This window comes from Maniola jurtina, chromosome Z (assembly GCF_905333055.1).
Source record: "Maniola jurtina chromosome Z, ilManJurt1.1, whole genome shotgun sequence".
Taxonomy (NCBI): domain Eukaryota; kingdom Metazoa; phylum Arthropoda; class Insecta; order Lepidoptera; family Nymphalidae; genus Maniola; species Maniola jurtina.
In genome coordinates, this window is record NC_060058.1 from 4,378,074 (window position 1) to 4,397,495 (window position 19,422).

The following is a 19,422-nucleotide window of genomic DNA, read 5'->3' on the forward strand; positions in this document are numbered from 1 at the left end:
GCCCGGCTTCGGGTGATGTAATTTTATATACTTACCTAAATACTACTAATTGCCTATGTTACTTTTGACTAAAGTAGCTTTCTAACGGTGAAAGAATAATTATATTTAACTAGGTTCAGTAAGTTAGAGTATATCTGACTTTTGTATGTATGTCAGTAATTTAGAATATAACAAAGAAACAAATCTTTACTCTTTATAATATTAGTATTAGATAAAGAAGAAGTGTATTTGGAGTGTGCACACTGATTTGTGTGCACTCCATACTCGCAATCCATAGAGTTGGATTCCTATTTGAAATAATTAAATAATCAAAAGCAATTAACAAAAATTGTACATGTTCTACAAGTTAATGTCTCGTCTGTAATTTGAGGAATTTCCGTAAAAATATAAAGTTTCAAAGTCACACTTTGACAATTTTACGGGATCAAAGATTTTTGTAAAAATCTTCCTGGTCGTTTAACTTTCTACTAAATATTATTATGGAAATTTGACAAACCACAGACATGAGAAGATATTAATTAATAAAAAGTGTCTACAAAACATCTCTACTACATAATACTCCGTTTGTGTGGGGCGCGCTCCGAATAAACTCTCTTCTGAAATTCAACTAGAAATTAGGTTTATACATACTTTTTTTTTCTCGGTTATATCATTATGTATCCAAGTTATTGTATCTTAATTTTTTTCTTATAGAACCAACGAATTTTAATTGTGAATTCAAGACCTTGTGTAAACGTTGACCAATTGAAACGTCGAAGAGATTATGCTTGGGTTAAATACCTAATTTTATTATACTTCATTAATAAAAATCCACGCAACACATTGACAGTTTTGTTGCGACTAATTTAATAGAAATTATTAATGAATCGATGTATACCGACAGGTGATGCAAGTTTTATATAAATATGATCGCCTCGAGTCAACACTGGCCACTGGCAAATTTGTTTCAAATATTTAACCACGCTCGGAATATCAACGACAAATCAGTTAATGAATTCACAGTACCATGTCACCGTTTCAAACCAGCACTCTATCCACCTCCTATATGATATTAAGTACAAATCGCATTGCTCAATACAGATTTTATCTGTCAGACTGTAACGGGCAACAGGTTTTATTTATTTAATCGCTATGAACAAGTTTATCAACCAAAATTTCAACAAAATCTCGATCTTATTGAAAGATATTTGGAATTTATTATTATAACGGTTTAAATTGGCTTAATTTGAAGTGGTAATAATAAAGAGGAGTTTATTCGTAGCGCGCTCCCACCAAACGTAGTTTGGCTCTTATTTGAATATTCAAATATGGTACGTTAAGGTACGTTCTAGGAACTCATATGTGTGTCTATGGTTTGTTAGATTTTCGTTAAAAGATTTAGCGTTAAAGTTACACGAGGTCAAGGATTTACAAACTGTGTAACTTTAAAACTGGATATTTTTACGGAAATTTCACAAACCACATACCTACATAGATATTAGTTCTTAAAACGTGTTTACAAAATTTAATTGATTTTGATTGGTAAATACTAAATAATCATATTAAATCCAAACTAAGTTCATATGGAGAACGCTGGCGAGTACGACACTTCTTTTAATAAGTATTTCATGAAATTTTGCGTATTTTACTGTACAGTATGACGATAATCTCCTCGGTAAAGAAAACATATTATATTGGAACCAATCGATATACTTACTTAATATTATAATGTAACGAAATAATATAATCCTTTTTCTTTCTGCATATTTTATTATAATTGCTATCAATTCTTATATAAAACTAATTATTTATTGGATCATTAAATGTAACGGTGAAAATTTTTATGTTTACCTGATATCAGCAATAAAGATGCGATCAATGATCTTACAGCTTAAAGATGCCGATGGATCTAGTCAAACTTGTTCTACTATACACAATGTCAACTCTAATTTGCCGTGCCAGACTGTATTCAACGCGCTTTTGGTACCTACTATTCAGATTGTAAAAGTTCACATAATCTGTCGTTTGAAGGTCGCACGTTTTGAAATTAAATCCTCGCCAAGCTTTTTGTTAGTAGCCTATCGATCAAATTGTACAACTGTATTATTATTAGTATTGTTGCAAGTTTAAGATAAGCTGTCACGAAATATTCCTGCATAGGCAGTAATATCTCTTCTGTTGCATTCCATTTTGTAATTTATATATTTTAATTGTAAGTTGATCAAATTGATTGTAATTTAGGCTACGATGCGGCTGGCGTGTCCGTGTCGGACAAAACTCCCATAAAAATTAAGATAATAAAAAAAAGCCTTCAAAGTAGATGATACCTGCAACATCGCCCGCGTGGGTGTAGGTTTTTAAATCTCGTGAGAACTCTATGATTTTCCAGGACAACAAGTGTAAATTAAAAATTTATAACACCCCTCGACAAGTCAAGATTACAGTAACTAGAAAAGAGCTGATAACTTTCAAACGGCTGAACCGATTTTTTTGGATTATACCTAAGAACACTTTCAACCAAGCCACCTTTCAAACAAAAAAAACTGAATTAAAATCGATTCATTAGCTTAGGAGCTACGATGTCACAGACAGATACACAGATACACACGTCAAACTTATAACACCCCTTGTTTTGGGTCGGGGGTTAAAAAGTACCCTATGTCAGTTTCGGACATTTACCAAATTTCATAAATAGTTAAATGGATGAAGAGATGCAAGTATCCCGTGGGATCCCTGATTAAAGCTGCTTTAGGGATTATATTTTCTAATCCATATCCATACATTCTAAACAAAAATACCTACTAAGTATAAAGTTTATATAGTGTGTTAAATTTATGAGATTGAGAAAGACATATTATTATAAATACTTATTTATAATGAACTAGTTTTTTTAACTAGAAACTGAAAGTTCATTTTCTTTTCGCTACTGAAACCATTTCTTACATCTTGAAATCCATTGTCCTATTCCACGATTGTGTGTGTGTGTATTCCATTAAAACTTCTAAGTGAGAGAGATTTTTCACTATAATTTAGAACATTTTACAAAGAATGTTATTCGTACGTATAACCCATTTCCGATTTTCATAATTTAGTACCGGATACACGGCGCGTGCTACGCTAAAAAAACTTTTAAAACCATCTTCGCATTGTTGCCTTTCAAATGAAACCGGTTTGGGTCACATCGGTTGGATGTCAAACTCTATAACGGACATATTAGGTCGAAACATTTTAAAAACGCGGCGGCTTCGCCTGCGTGGATTTCGGGTTTTTTTTAAATCCAGTAGGAACTCTTTGATTTTCCGGGATAAAAAGTAGCCTATGTCCTTCCCCGGGATGAATCCCAAGTCTGTACCAAATTTCATTAAAATCAGTTCAGCGGTTGGGCCGTGAAAACGTAGCAGACACACTTTCGCATTTACCATAGGTATGGATTAGTTTAGGATAGAATTAGTCAGTTCAGGCGCAGTCGTGCAAAGGTAGACCGATTCAGCTATTATTATGTAAAAAACATACTAGGTATGTTGCAAGTTTTTACTCAGAGTAGGTATATTCATGTTAATTACCTATTTATTACCATTTCATACGTAAGTAATTAGGTATAACATTTTGCGCGGAAACTTATATCCTTGTGTTAACAAGCCCCAGGCGTCTTTGTAACAATACGTAACTGATTTATATTTTCCCATATCCTTCACGGTAAAAGTATTTCTTAACTTTAAAAGGCTTCGACACACAAAGCGTGACATAGTAAATACTGATATACCTACTACAGATTGACCTATCAGCGCCGACAATAAACTTCACGGAACGCGAGCTTTTCCTTATTTCTATTTATATGTAAATCTAATAAATACAATAGTTACAAAAATACGTATATATACACCTAATTCTGTATGTAAATAAAATTTAATGTATCCAACAGGAAATTCTGTAATGTTTATAATTACAAAAATATAAGGAACTGTACCTATAAATACATGCCACGCTACAGCACGCGATAGTGGCTACGGGCGTGTTTGGTCTATAGCAGTCGTAATTGTTCTCGGTAGTATATTTTTACAAATCTTTGTTGTCGTCGCCGTCAACCGATAGACGTCTACTGCTAGGCCTAGTTCTCTTGTAGGGACTTTCACACGCCGTGGTCTTGCACCGCTGAATCCAGATCCTCCTTTCGGCTCGCTTAGTTTAGTCCTAGTGGGAATTCTGTCCATGCGCTTTCCAGCGCGTGGTCGCTTTACCAGTCTTGGGATACCAATGTCTATAGGTTTTACAAACTATATCACTTCAGCTTCGCACCCCGTTGGTCTATGTCGGTTATTCTTGTCCTTTTACGGATGGCTTCATTTCTGGATTAATTAAAACCCTGGACGGATAGGTACCTTCAAGTCAAGAAAGAACAGGCATCTTCTAGGTAAGCGCGCTCCATCTTAGGCTGCATCATCACTAGCCACCAGGTTTGATTGCAGCCAAGCGCTAGTCTATAAATAAAATTTAAAAAATCACATAGAAGAATTCCAAGCATAGTTTTCTAAATGCCCATTGTAAGTCTGAGCTTGCTTTGTGAGACTCACAAAGTTCCTTGAATTTAAGAAAATTTCTTGCGCCACGCACCGCCGCTGCTACATGTTGTATGTGTTTAAGTCCCAAACAAGCTTTTATAACAAACGTAACCCGCACGTTAAGCATTGCGCAAGTAATGCATTTATATTATGCAGTTTAAATCGATACGGACTCTTTATCTGGTTAGGCAGCTCATACCCTTAGGTATATACTTTGAAGATAAAAATGATATTTTAGATTTGAGTTTACAGATGATATGATATGGTGTTAAAGCTATCTTTCAGAGGGATTCCTTGTGAACCATGGTATTATGGATAACGTCTAACGCGCGATGTGAAAGTTTAGAATCGATTACCTGTCGTCGTCGCCTCAGGAACAATGTACTACCAATTGTTTACGACTTTAAAACAACCACATAATACATATCTATCAATTAGTGATAGTGGACAATGGGCAGGTGATATTTCCTAGAACCTAATAAGAGTAGGTACCTACCTAGTGTTTAGTGTGACACTGCCAAACGTATACATTTCGACCTATCATTCGTATCCAACTAGTCTGAAAGTTTTCCGAGCAAAAGAAAGCAAGAACAATCGTAAACTAGCAGTGATCCGGGACTTCCCCCGCATTGAATGTGAATCTGTCAAACACATTCAAATTCAAACTTTCCTCATCAAAAACCTTTCCAAACCAGGCATTCTGAACCAATGTGTGGTAGATGCATTTGACGATTTAAAAGTACTTGTAAAAGTTTATTAGAATAAAAATGTTTCTATTCTATTCTTTCTTCTACAAACAATGCGAAAACGATCTTAAAATCTAATAGAATCGCAGTAGCGTACCTGCTTTCGGAACCGGCGGTGGTAGAGTCTTGATAATAAGCTTACTATAACTGGCGTAAGTTGGCCTACATTAAATAGAAAAAAAAAATAGTCAAGCGAATATTAGACCAATACCTACACTGTCAAATACAAATTTGACGGCCATTTTATCAATTAGATAATAGGTACCGATTTGTTCACTTTTATCGTAGTATCGTGCGTCTATAAAATGTCGGAGTAATGTACACAGAAATATTATACCTAAGGAGGTGCAAAATGTTCTGCTGAGATACAAATTTAACCTTTCACTGTGTTCCATTTATGTCGCAAACTATCCCACTACTAATCTATACCCCCGACTGCACCCAGTAGGTTATATTTTAGTGGAAAATAACAGCAGTGAGCAGTCAGGCATATTATATTACCATAAGTAGGCTTCCGCCCTACAATCGGGTTACATTGCGTAAACCTTGCTTAAATCAAAGGCAGACTTGAAATGGGCGTTTAGTTGGATTGCATACGCAGGTACACAGAACAATCATCTATTGATATAGTTCATTTGTAATGAGACGAGCATGTTTAAAAAAGATGTAAATATAGATATACAATATACATATATCTACTTTTCTTCTTTTCTAAGTATTGTTTTTATGCTTATACTCGTAAGTACCTATTGTTGAATCAAAAATAATTCACAGACGAGCAGACGAGTATCCGCACATTAGAAATGTAATGTCATAGCTACCTATTTATTTCGTACTTTTTGAGATTTCTTTATAGTTATTTAATGTATTATTTATTACTTCGTAATTTTTATTTTATTTTGTAACATATTTTTCTTATTTGCAATGCATGCTAAGTACATTATGTGTCTACAAAGGGTTATTATTTCAATAACTGAAAAGTTCAGAAGTTTAGAAACTAACACCGCGACATTTGTTCGATTTGTGGAGATTTGTTCCTATGCCACTGAACCGACATAATGACAAATCAAAAACTGTCGTGTTAATTTAATTAATCATAATCACATATTAAATTGGGTAATAGTGAGAGTGGAGTGGCCTACCGCCCATTTGTACAATATAGAGCTATACCTACTCGTATCTACCAGTAGGTATATCAATTAGGAACTCTGTTAGCAAAGAGTTTTCCTACCTTATAAATTACTAGCTGATGCACGCGACTTCGTCCGCGTGGATTTAGGGTTTTGAAACCCCGTAGGAACTCTTCGATTTTCCGGGATAAAAAGAAGCCTATGTACCTACTAATCCAGGGTATAATCTGTCTGCATTACACAGACAATTCTGTCCAATAGTTTTATAATATTCACTTTTATAATATTAGTGTGACTAGCTGATTAGTGAAAGATAGGCTGGCATTAAAATATACACATTGCATACCTATAGTCTAGTTGCATGACGTACGGTTAAATTTAGGTTACGGTTAGCGTTAAACTTTGACCACCAATAAAATGCAACGTGGTTACATAAACAGTTCATAAACAATCATACATACCTCCACGATTACGGTTTAAGATAAAATGTTGGCTCAAAGTTAACAAATCCTGACTTGGGTATCCCATACTGTTTTTGTTAACGGTCAAAATTTGACCGCCAATTTATGATCTAGTTTCGGGAAATATATTATTTATATATGTACGTAATTAACATATTTTAGCAGAAGGTTTTTGTTTTCGGATCGTATATACGGTTTTACGGTTTTAACGGTGAATAATTTCAGTTTTTATTAGATTTAGAGTAAGTAAAGAAGAGTTTAGTAATTTAGAGTAAGTCTATAGATCAGTATTAGTAAACTCGCCATCCTGACATAAACTTTTTACAGTTTACAGAAGATGACCATCTGTGTTTATAATTAAGTGTTGTAAACAATACAGGAAAAAAAGTACCTATGTACCTAGGTAGCGAATGCAGAAGATTTCAAGATCCTAGGATAGTAAGGAGTGTCCTGTTAAGACGATGTACCTACCTAATGTTGATCGACATGATGAAGCAATGTGTATGTGAAGGTGAGACCGTGTTACGCGTGTTTATATTTAGATATTGTTTTATGTTAATTAGTTTAAATATGACGATAATTGTTCAAAATGTCGAAAGAAATCAAGCCGACTGAAAGCTTTCATAGAAAATTTGAAATATACTAAAATCTACATTACACCCGTGCGAAGCCGGGGCGGGACGCTAGTTATAGTTATCTAACACACATCGTATGCACGGTGCACCTACCGAAGTAAACGTTCACATAATCTTCACAATTTAGGAGAACATAATTCTATATCTTCACGTTAGCTTTAATTACATATACCTAACTCGTTATTTAATATAAATTACATCGAAAGGTTAACAAGAATTCTCTATTTAGATACATTAGCAGCGAGTTGGTCGCTAATGTCGATTGATAGGTATAGTATAAATATATATATGTATGTAAGTACAATCAATTACCAACATCCTTGTCGCGGCCGGCGTCCTTGTTACAGATAAGTATTGTAAAAGACAAAATACCCGATGCGGGCGACATCATATCACGCCCAGACTCTCTTCCTGTACCAGTGTAGGTCGACATTGACATTTAGGCGGAAGAGAAAAAACATAGCTTATCCAATGCGTGCGAGGGTGATGCCACTATTCCGAAAGGCCGCTTGCACTAAATCGTCATTTTATTACTTATCTGATGTAAATTCGCAGGCCTACGAGTACGAGCTTAGTGTCCTTGGCCGATCGAACGTCCCTTCGAAATCATCGTTAACTCTATAATAAATGTCCTTTATAATGAACTTTACATTACTAGGCTTTTCAATATTTTTGTCGAAGTGCAAGGTAGATATAGAGATTAACATTATATAAATATAGCTATAAAAGTTATTAGTTTATTTGTAGCGGCCGCACTACTAGAATATGGTAAAGCTATTTCGACTTCAGTTTACCCCGGTAGCTATAATATTGGTACCTTCACAAGTGTAAATTAAAAATTTATAACACCCCCGACAAGTGAAGGTTACAGTAACTAGAGCTGATAACTTTCAAACAGCTGAACCGATTTTCTTGGATTATAGCGAAGAACACTCTCGATCAAGCCACCTTTCAAACAAAAAAAACTAAATTAAAACCGGTTCATTCGTTTAGGCGCTACGATGCCACAGACAAATACACAGATACACGGATACACAGATACACACGTCAAACTTAAAACACCCCTCTTTTTGGGTCGGGCGTTAAAAAAAAGAGGGAATTGGCACTTTCTATACAGTCGTACTCAACTTTAGACTGCATAATCTCTTACTATTGGCTGTGATTGCAGTAAGGCGCAAACTTATATTATAAGTTTTAAAAAAGCCGGTCAAGTGCGAGTAGGACTTGCACACGAAGTATTCCGTACCATCGTACAAGATAACTTACTTTTATTTGTTTTTTTTACAAGGCAGCCATTTTTTTATTATTTTTGTTGTCAAATTGGTGAAAATTTCTGCTCTACATATTACGGTTCATGAGATACAGGTACTGACAGACAGACGGATGAACGGACGGCGGGACAGCAAAGGCTTCGTAATGTTGCGGCTACATGTGTTTTAGTACAAGCAAAGTCTCTGCACTTAGGTACATAAATATCTAGTTAGCTTAGTTTAACCTACCTATATGTAATAAGCAACTAATTACATTATAATAATATGATATTGGTCGCGGTCTGATCTCACGTTTCGCAAAGAGGTTAGTTCTTGCAGGTACTTAGGTATAGGTAGGTAATCGATATACCTTATAGATACTCATGCGTGCCTATGTAGGTAAGTACGGTTACTTATTGGTCACTAAATTTCCACCTACGCGTTAGGTTCGAGATTAATGTTCAAAAATACCATATCTATTTACTTATTCATCATCATCATGATCATCCCACCGTCGACTCATTACTGAGCACGGATTTCCTCTCAAAATGGGAAGATTTGGCCACAGTTGTACCACGTTAGCAAAGTACGGATTGGCAGATTTCACTGTGGAACTCTGAAGAATGCAGGTTTTCTCCCGATGTTTTTCATCACCTTTAAAGCAAGCATACGTCCTATTTTAATTGTTTAAAACGCGCATAGGTAACTCGGAAAAGTTAGAAATGCGTGCCCGGGATCGAACTCCGTACACCCCGACTAGAAGGCCGAATTTATCACCGCTTGCTTTTGGGTATTTATGTAATTAAACATGTATGTTCTTATAAGCCTATTTTAATATATAAATACTTGTATATTATATAATAGAAAAAAATATCTGTTAAGCTTTTTTTTCTATGTTTGCTGTACCTATTCTATCTACACCCTTTACTTACAACCTCTCGCACTGCCAAGGGTCACTGGTAGAGATCTCTTATAGAAAGTGCTTTCCTGTCCACTTTTCTTCCTTTTTCTCTTAATTGTTACTCTGGTACAAATAAATAAAAAAGGACCCCTTTTTCGAATGACCTTGCGTATTACTGACCGATACAAGCTAAGATTGTTATAGCCAATAGTATTTAGCATTTTGTAGCGCAGCAACAATAACAACTCGTGACCTTGATCTCGTTTAGAGCAACACTGCGACTAGCCGTAGCACACCTGTCGTTTTTCAGACACTTCACGAATTGCTTCTGACTGATAAAAAATGAATTATTATATGATTAAATCGAATGAATTGTTTGCCTTGCATTCGATCTGTCCCTACATTTTTTTTAAAGAATATTAGCCGTGCTAATCATGACTAATACTCCCCTTTCCCCTCAATTAAGCGTAAAGCTTGTGCTAGGAGTAGTTACGACAATAGTGCAAGGATAGGGTTTGAATCGCCGACCTCTCTAAATTCAGTCCACTCCTCAACCGTTGAGTATTATAGGTAAATTATCTAGGCATTTAAAATATCTGATGTTGCGATTCGGTTGACTTAGGTCAGGGACTTTAGCCAAACTTCACGAACTGAAAAATGGGCGTGGAAACTTATTTCGACATCTTTTCCGCGAGATACCGTACTCGACTAATAATTTAATAGGGCACGTTGTCACAGGCGAAACACGCTACTAGATTATTTTGTCCACAGACTTCTCTTATGACCTGCTATCTTTGAGTTAAGTAAGTTTAGTAAGTACCTATTCAAAGATAGGTAGCTGGTGAGAACAACAAAATGTAACTAACTTGTAAGAAATACGCAGAATATATAGAAACTTATAACGCACTTATAGAAAAGTTTCTTCCAGTCAAGTTTGATTTGAAGGTAAAGTTTGTATGTACATATTATGGATGTTTGTTACTCTTTCACGCAAAAACTACTGGACGGATTTGGGTGAAATTTGGAATGGAGATATATTAAACCTTGGATTTGAACATAGCCTATTTTTTATCCTGAAAATCCAATGAGTTCCCACGGAATTTTTAAAAAACTATTAACGGGAACGAAGTAGCGAGCATCAGCTAGTTTAAATATAATATTAATAACGCAAAAGTCTTAAAAAACATCCTGTTTTTTATAGTAACAGAATCGTTCGGCAGCTGAATATTTTTGGACGCCTAGGTACCTTAAGTAAAGGAAGTGAACGTGGCCATGACTGTGTTTCCCTTTCATGTTTACTGCCAGTGTTTGTATAATAATAATTCACATGGAGATTTTATAAAAATATTACCGATTTAAAATAAATTATACCTACCTACATACGCACATGCATGCATAGGACATTGCACACCACATAGCCTATAGGCCGTATTTTATGTCACGTAAAGGTAGAGTGTACGACAGGTTGAGATGGCAACCGGGGTGGGAAGTGGGGACGCCCCGCACACCTGCACAGCCCCCGCGCTAACCCAAACCCAAAAACCCTTCTCATTCTGAGAAAAGACCCGTGCTCAGTAGTGAGCCGGCAATGAGTTCATCATCATCATCATCATAATCATCATCATAGGTACTCCAAGTACTTCAAAATATGAATTGACTACCAACTGTGAACTGAGTAGAAGTGAGTAGATAAGTAGGCAGTAGCGTTCTAGTTAAAAGAAACTGGGAGATGTAAGGGAAAACCAATATTTTCCTTATATTATTTTTAGTTTGTAAAAAAAGTAAATTGCGTCTTCGCCGTTGAATTTAAAGTGATTTTTTTTAAAGAATTAAAGCTACTTATATAGCTATAAGTTTTATAAAACTTTCAATTTAAAAAAAAGATTAAATGTTATACCTAATTAGGTACTACGAAACGAAAACAAGTAGATAAACCTAATCGCGATATTAATAGCATTAGTATTCTGTAATGCTAATAATGCTAAAAATCGTAGGTAGGTACCTGTTGAAGTCCACTTAGGAAAGAAGTTAAAAAACACTCGAACAAAGTTGCGAATAAAGGCGAGCAAAAACAAGTTGAAAATATATTCTTTACGTCTTGTATTAGGACCATAGAATTGAAAATAAGTATAGAAGTGTTAAACAGTTTGAAATTGTTGCCACGCAGATGGGCTGAAAATCATCACTGCTATACACATTAGGTACTGTAAAAAACATATTTGCACAGCGCGATAGTTCAATTTACATTGCTTTGGACGCTAAAGTTAATAATAGGTACGTTCTATCCAATTATTTCTATAAAATTCCAATTTATAAAAAAAACACTTATAAGTTACATAAAGTTAATAATAGGTACGTTCTATCCAATTATTTCTATAGGAGTTGCTCTAAATTGGCGACACACTGTCCCAGTATTAAAAATAGTTTAACTGTGGTTGACTCTATTTTTTTATAAAAAAAAACACTTAAAAGTTACATATATAAGAAGAAATTTCATCTCTACAAAATCTAACAAGATCCAGCCGTCTTATTCAGACACTAGTCACGTTGACACATAACAAGACATCCGAAGTCTGGATGCGAATAACAGCTTTCGACGCCGCGACGTCCCAAAGAAGCAGAGAAATTTTTCGAATTCGTTCTAAATTTGAAATAGAGGCCAACCACGCCTGATGTAGTCTTTACAGATTACAGGCCGTATATCGCCTCTTTAATGGTACATACCAGTTCTATTATGTTATTTAGAGTTCTGTGGCTGTGACAGTGCAAAGAATTTACAACAGTGAGGAAAAATGGAAAGCGGAGAGATGCTCGCGGTATGTGGCAAGGAAATCAGCTCGTGATTACACACAACACGCAATTTTAATTATCTTGCTTACCGGATTGGTGATAATATTTTTACACGATTTATTACGACAACTCATGTTAAACAACGTAGTAGGTAACCTATATTATGGACAGTAGAATTGGTGCTGTAATCCATATCCATACTAACAGACTAATATCACAAATGCGAAAATATCTCTGTATGTCTGTCTGTTAGTTTTTCACGGCCCTCCGTTTAACCACATCCCAGGGATGAACATAGGCTTTTTATCCCGGAAAATCGAAAAGTTCCCACGAATTTTTAAAAAACCTACATACACGTGGACGAAATTGCGGGCATCTTTTATTGGGTACAGAGAAAGCTTGTATCTTGGATACAAATTTTTTATCCTGGAAAATCAAAGAGTTCCCACGGGATTTAAAAACTAGATCCAACGCAGACGAAGTCGCGGGCATCTCACTATTAGGTTTTTTAAGAGAGCGGAACACTTGTTTCGTTGACCACCTTAACAGAAATGTAGAAGTGGTTGTACTTGACGAGTTTATTCACAAAAGCTTAATCTCTGCAGCTTATTGAACGACTTGATATATGGAACTAGTACAAAAGTGAATTTAATTTGGTACATTTACCTACACCACAGCAAATAGCCTAGTGGTTAAAGACTTAGGCCTCCTATTCGGAAGGTTCATGGTTCGATCCCAAGCATGTACCTCTAAATTTTAAGTCATTTGCGTTTTAAGCTATTAAATATTCTAAAGAGTAAGGAAAAGATCGATAGGAAACCTGCACGCTTTAGAATTAGCTATAGTAAAAGTCATTTGTTCAAATTGGGTACCGTTGTACACTTTTTGATTGTCAATTGTTGATTTTGTAAGATGTCTTAAAACTAAAGCTGCGAGGGTTCCAAATGCACCCAGAAACTCAGCCGAGTATTTTTTTTTTTTACTATCACCACTTTAGAAAATCACCTAAACTTATTAGAACTGTCACTGTTAAACTCATTACCAAGCTTTCTTATCATTTAAATAATCCTTTACAGTGCAATAGGATTTTTCGTTTATAAAATAATGAAGGTCTGGCCCTCGCTAACTAAGTCTGTTCGATAAGTTAGATTTATAATATGAGAGCCCCATTAAAGTTTAGCATCTAACGTTATTCCCAGCAAAACAGTGGTATCTACGTATCTACTAAATTTAATTCCTCATTGTGTTATGTTATCACAAGTTTGTCAATCCGCACTAGACCAGCTTGGTGCACTACAGCCTAAGCCCTCCTCATTCGTTCTCAGTAGTGGGCCAGCGATGGTAATTGAGATGGCAATATGATGAAGGTGACCTTTAGCAGGCTTTGAATACGTAGGTACTATCAGCCACCAGGCTATCTCGGAAAACATTTTTGAAATGAGGAACGTTAATTAAAATCGGCAAGACAAGTTTTCACTTTCAATTTACTTAAGATGTATTTGGGTGGGAATTCAGAAAACATTTCGACAGTTTTGAAGGTTATTAGCTTCTCTTTTTAACCCCCGACCCAAAAAGAGGGGTGTTATAAGTTTGACGTGTGTATCTGTGTATCTGTGTATCTGTCTGTGGCATCGTAGCGCCTAAACGAATGAACCGATTTTAATTTAGTTTTTTTTTGAAAGGTGTTAAAGCTTAATACTTGTCAAGATTCAAAAGTAAACATTTCATCCGTACGTATTATAAAAATCAATGTTTGTGTGATCGTCCGTTGCATTCGCGCACAGTTCAGCAGATTGAGTTAAAACTTTGTACAGTTATTATCGACCCTTGCGTGATGGTTTTCGGCATAGTATCATCAACGTCCAGTAGGTGGTATCCTATAGGTCTATGGTGGTATCATATTGCAGCGGTGTGAAATGTTGATATAATATATTGTTATGCAGTGACTCTTTCTATTTCATGATGAATGAAAAAAAATTTGTATCAAGTGTGGTATCGAATCGGAAACGAAGAGTGGTTCTGGCATAGTCCATTTTGAAAACCGGCCAAGTGCGAGCCAGATTCGCGCACCGAGGGTCCCGTACTCGGGTATTTTTCCAACATTTTGCACGATAAATCAAAAACTAGATTATACATAAAAATAAATAAAAAACTGTTTTAGAATGTACAGGTAAAGCCCTTTCATATGATACCCCCCTTGGTATAGTTATCTTACTTTATAAATTAAAACACATTTTTTTGGTAAATGATGTATCCACAAATTCGGGGTTTTCAGATTTATTCCTGTACTTGTGGTATAAGACCTACCTACCTGCCAAATTTCATGATTCTAGGTCATACGGGAAGTACCCTATAGGTTTCTTGACAGACAGACAGACAGACAGACAGACAGACAACAAAGTGATCTTAGATGGGTTCCGTTTTTCCTTTTGAGGTACGGAACCCTAAAAATCAGTCAAACACTGAAATCTAACACCACCCAGCGACCGTTGGGTAAACTTAAATGTGTATGTGTGTGGTTTTCGAATCCAAACTTAATTTAGTTATTTTTCGCACTTTACTATGTCTCTAAGATAAAACCTAAGATGTACTGAGCGAATGTTAGTAATAATCCGAAAATAACTATTGTTACAGAACAGTTATACAAAAATATAACTATACTGACCATCAAAAGGAGGATCAATAGTACCTACATTGAATAAATGATTTTGACTTTGACTTTGTTCGGACTTTACCATTAAGAGCCCGATTCATCGAAGCGATAACTCGTTGGCGGGTGGAACCTAAAATAGTGCTGTTTCCACAAATGACGGAAACAACGTTATTTCAAGCGCGTGTCAAAATAACTGAAACTGGGAAAATATTTTTCACACAATGTTTCACACAAACTAAATAAAAGACATTTGAAATTATTATGAAGTAAAGCGTGACATGTATAGAAGTTGATAATTTTTCAATTAATAGTTTTGTTTCTCAATTTATTTTGTTTAGTTTTTATTATTAGGCTTAAACCGGTCTATGGAGTTAATAGATAATAATAGGTATATCAATCTTAGGCCCTTTATTTGAGCAGTTAATAGAGTAAATTAACTTAATAAAAATCGATTGCCTTATATAATTTTGTAATTAAAAGGGAAGCAAAAAGTATATCTACTCGTAAATCATACCTACAGCAGATTAAAAATATATTACGGCCAAAGTGAACGGTCCACATCTACACGCCACGGCCTATAGGTACCTTTATTACGTATACGATAGTCAATTTATATAAGTCACTTCGATTTATACCATTTACAACCTCATAATGTATGTGTACATACATATATACATTATATTTATGAAGAGAGTTAATGCTACATACATATAAGGTAAGTAATCACCTAAGTCGTTAAGCAGATCAAACATTTTGTAGATACATGGTATTTATAACGAACATCATTTTGTGCGTTTAATTAGAGAGAAAAAAAAATCAGCAACTTTATTGCCCACATAATATGTTAACAGGGCTCTCGCCGTCACTCGCTTCATACAATTGTAGTTCCAATTTCATTTGAATATTAAGCAACCAAAGTCCATGAAATTTTGCCAAGACACAGATATTAGTTTCTAGAATATGTCTGCAACGAGTGACGGAGAGAGCCCTGTTAAACTAGCTGATGCTCGCAACTTGACCCGTGTGGATTTAGGTTATTAAAATCCCGTGGAACTCTTTGATTTTCCGGAATGGAAAGTAGTTTAAGTATATAACTCTCCAACTCTATTCATAACTTATCTTATCATCATCACAAGGTCTTTAAGTATATTCATGTAAAAAATCACGCTGATTCGTTGCTTTGTTGCGGCGTGTTTGTAACCGCGATTTATTGATTTATGAATGATTTATTATTAAAACTTACTTAAAACTAACTTACTATTGAAAACTTATTTAATAATACCTAACTAATTTATGAACTGTGTAATACATCGATTCACCTATTTTTTCAAAAGAATTTTTTCACTAGATGTTGCCCGCGACTTCGTCAGCGTGGATTTAGATTATTTAAAAATCCCGAAGGAACTCTTTGATTTCCCGGCCTAAAAAGTAGCCTACTGTTTCCAGGATGCAAGCTATCTCCATTTTAAGCAGACAGACAGACATGCATTGCACTTTTGCGTTTATAATATTAGTAGGTATGGAGAGTTAAACAGGACGGATATTGCCCTTTTCAGTCTAAGTGGAAAACTTGTACGAGGAGTAGGTAGGTACCTCCAATTTTTAGGGTTCCGTACCTCAAAAGGAAAAACGGAAAAAACCGCGAATATGTGGTTACATCATTAAAAAAAAATTAAAATGTGTTTCAATTTTCAAAATAAGATAACGGTATTAAGGCCGCATTGCTTTTACTCCAGCTGGCTCTTAGTACTCCTTCGGTCAGTTATAGAGTTAATATATTCTCGAATGTGAAGTAGGTAATATGCGATATTACGACGAACATTTGATAAATAAAATTTAAGCTAAGTTTAAACAGATGCGAATGTTTACAAAACCTTCGGTCCTTTGTGGTTTTATGTCGTAACTGTGACAAAGTTCCATTCAAAAATTACATACTCGTATTTCATATTTATTTGTTGCTCTCTAAATAACATGGTCATAGATCAGATTAAAATTACAGTAGAATTGTGGCAAATGAAAAATTGGAATCCCTTTAGGACAACTCACTAGCAGTGAGACGAGTGCTTTACCTATTATTCACTCAGAACATTTAAAACAAGACAAGACAGAACATCGTCAATTTCAATCGTGCAAGTTTGTTAGTGAGTTAATGTAGAAAAGAAGCTTGAGGCTTCTTCTAATAGGTAGTTGATAGCTGACTGACCTGTTTCTCACAGAGGAACGGGAGGATATAGTGAAGTTCCTCTGGGGCAAGCGAGGAGCGCTCGCGGGCGCCGGCGCAGGCGCGGGCGGCGAAGTTCTCGGCAGGCGCGTCCCTGCCGCCGCCGCGCCCGCGGCCAGCACCACCACCAACCACCACCTGTACATCACGGGACGGGCACGAACGCGACACGACCTGTTGTCACGCTAACGAATTGCCGACTCGCCGTAAGATACGCGCTCTCGACCACCTTCACTTTTGTTGTGCCTCGCGCTGCAACGCCAGACGCCAGCGGCGGCCGGCCGCCCCTCTACGATGAAAGCGAAGGCTTTCACTACTACACACCGCCTGCACTCGGCCGACGGGCTTCTGTGCCAATCCTTACACCAGATAAAATCCTTTCATAACAAACTTCCTATGTTTGTGCAGTATTGAGTATTAAGTTTACCGATTGAATTACTTTACAACTAGGTATACAATATGCTCTGAACCACAATAAAAACAGAGGTGTGAATGCCTCAAGAAATCATTTGAATCTGATATTAATTCGTTCGAGTCAACCGCCTTGGCGCAGTATTTACAAGCGCGAACGAGTTTTATTTTGGGGTTTTGATGATATGGCGTAGATGATATTCCTTATTTTGTTACATTATTTAAATAAGATGACTAATAGCTTGTATATCTACGATTCGATGACAGCGGTTATATCGCCTAGTAGTTAAAACGTCGGCCTCCTAGTCAGCGGGTCCACTGGGCGCAAGGGGAATTCGTATTTACCCGTCCACCCACTGCGTTAGGGTTGGAATTAAATTTTAATTTAATGTATCGATACATCGTATCGATAAATATATACAAAACTAGCTGATGCCCGCGACTTCGTTCGCGTGGATGTAGGTTTTTTAAATTCCCGTGGGAACTCTTTGATTTTCCGGATAAAAAGTAGCCTATGTGCTAATCCAGGGTATAATCTACCTCCATTTTAAATTTCAGCCAAATCCGTCCAGTGGTTTTTGCGTGAAGGAGTAACAAACATACACACACACACACATATACAAACTTTCGCCTTTATAATATTAGTGTGATGGTTGAACTTACATAGGTAGCGCTGTGAAGGAAATAGTAAAGTATTGTTTTTTGCTCATTCAAGTAATTTACATTATTATTATTTATATACAGGTTACGTGCTTCTGGACTTTTGTAAATTGCAAAATCAAAGTATAATTATTGTTCAATTTATGTCCATGAATATTTTCCTTCCGATAAAAATGACATTCTCTATTTTATAATAATTACCTATTTTTTAACAGGGCTCTCTCCGTCACTCGTTTCATACAATCGTAGTTCCAATTTCATTTGAATACTAAGCAACCAAAGTCTATGAAATTTTGCAGACATATTCTAGAAACTAATATCTGTGTCTGTGGTGTTTTAGATTTTTCTAAAAATATGTAGTTTTAAAATTACAGGGGCTCAAAGATTTGTATGAAATTTTTTAAGACCGCGTAACTTTGAAACCGAATATTTTAACAGAAATCTGGAAAGCCACAGACATAGATATTAGTTTCTAGAATATGTCTGCAAAATTTCATGGACTTTGGTTGCTTAATATTCAAATGAAATTGGAACTACGATTGTATGAAACGAGTGACGGAGAGAGCCCTCTTAATAAGGTGCATTTATCGATATAATACGGAATATGATATAAATACGAAAATCAACATATTTTTACATTTAATTCTAACCTTAACGCAGTAGATGGTCGGGTAAATAGTGGCATTAATAGGTACAGTCGTAAAATAGGCAATCTTAAGAAGTCCTCAGAAACAGCTCCGATTTTGATATATTTTTTTTTTAATTTTTGTTTTTTTTATATATTACTTAAAATCAGAAAAGTTTTGAAGCGGGAAAATAATTTTTAGTATTTTTAAATCCATATGTATGATACATACATGACGTCCAATAAAAAGTTATCTTCTCTTTGAGAGGTTGTAGGTTTAAAAAAATCATTGTTTCTGAGGATTTCAGTGACTCCACTAAAATATTAATGGTGGGTGAAGCCGGTAGGTGCACGGGCAGCTCCCCAACTTTTCGGAGTTAAGGCGTTTGCTTTTGAACGGC

At 35.7% G+C, this 19,422-nt stretch overlaps 1 protein-coding gene across 1 annotated transcript in view; it reads right to left on the reverse strand.

Annotated features, from left to right (window-relative positions):
• Positions 1 to 17,924, reverse strand: part of LOC123880606 (angiopoietin-related protein 2) — an 83,067-nt gene extending 65,143 nt beyond the window's left edge. The window contains exon 1 of the mRNA XM_045928804.1: positions 17,308 to 17,924. Coding sequence (XP_045784760.1) covers positions 17,308 to 17,471 — 164 coding nt within the window. The 5' untranslated portion in view covers positions 17,472 to 17,924. The remainder of the gene's footprint in view (positions 1 to 17,307) is intronic.
• Between the last annotated feature and the right edge of the window lie 1,498 nt (positions 17,925 to 19,422).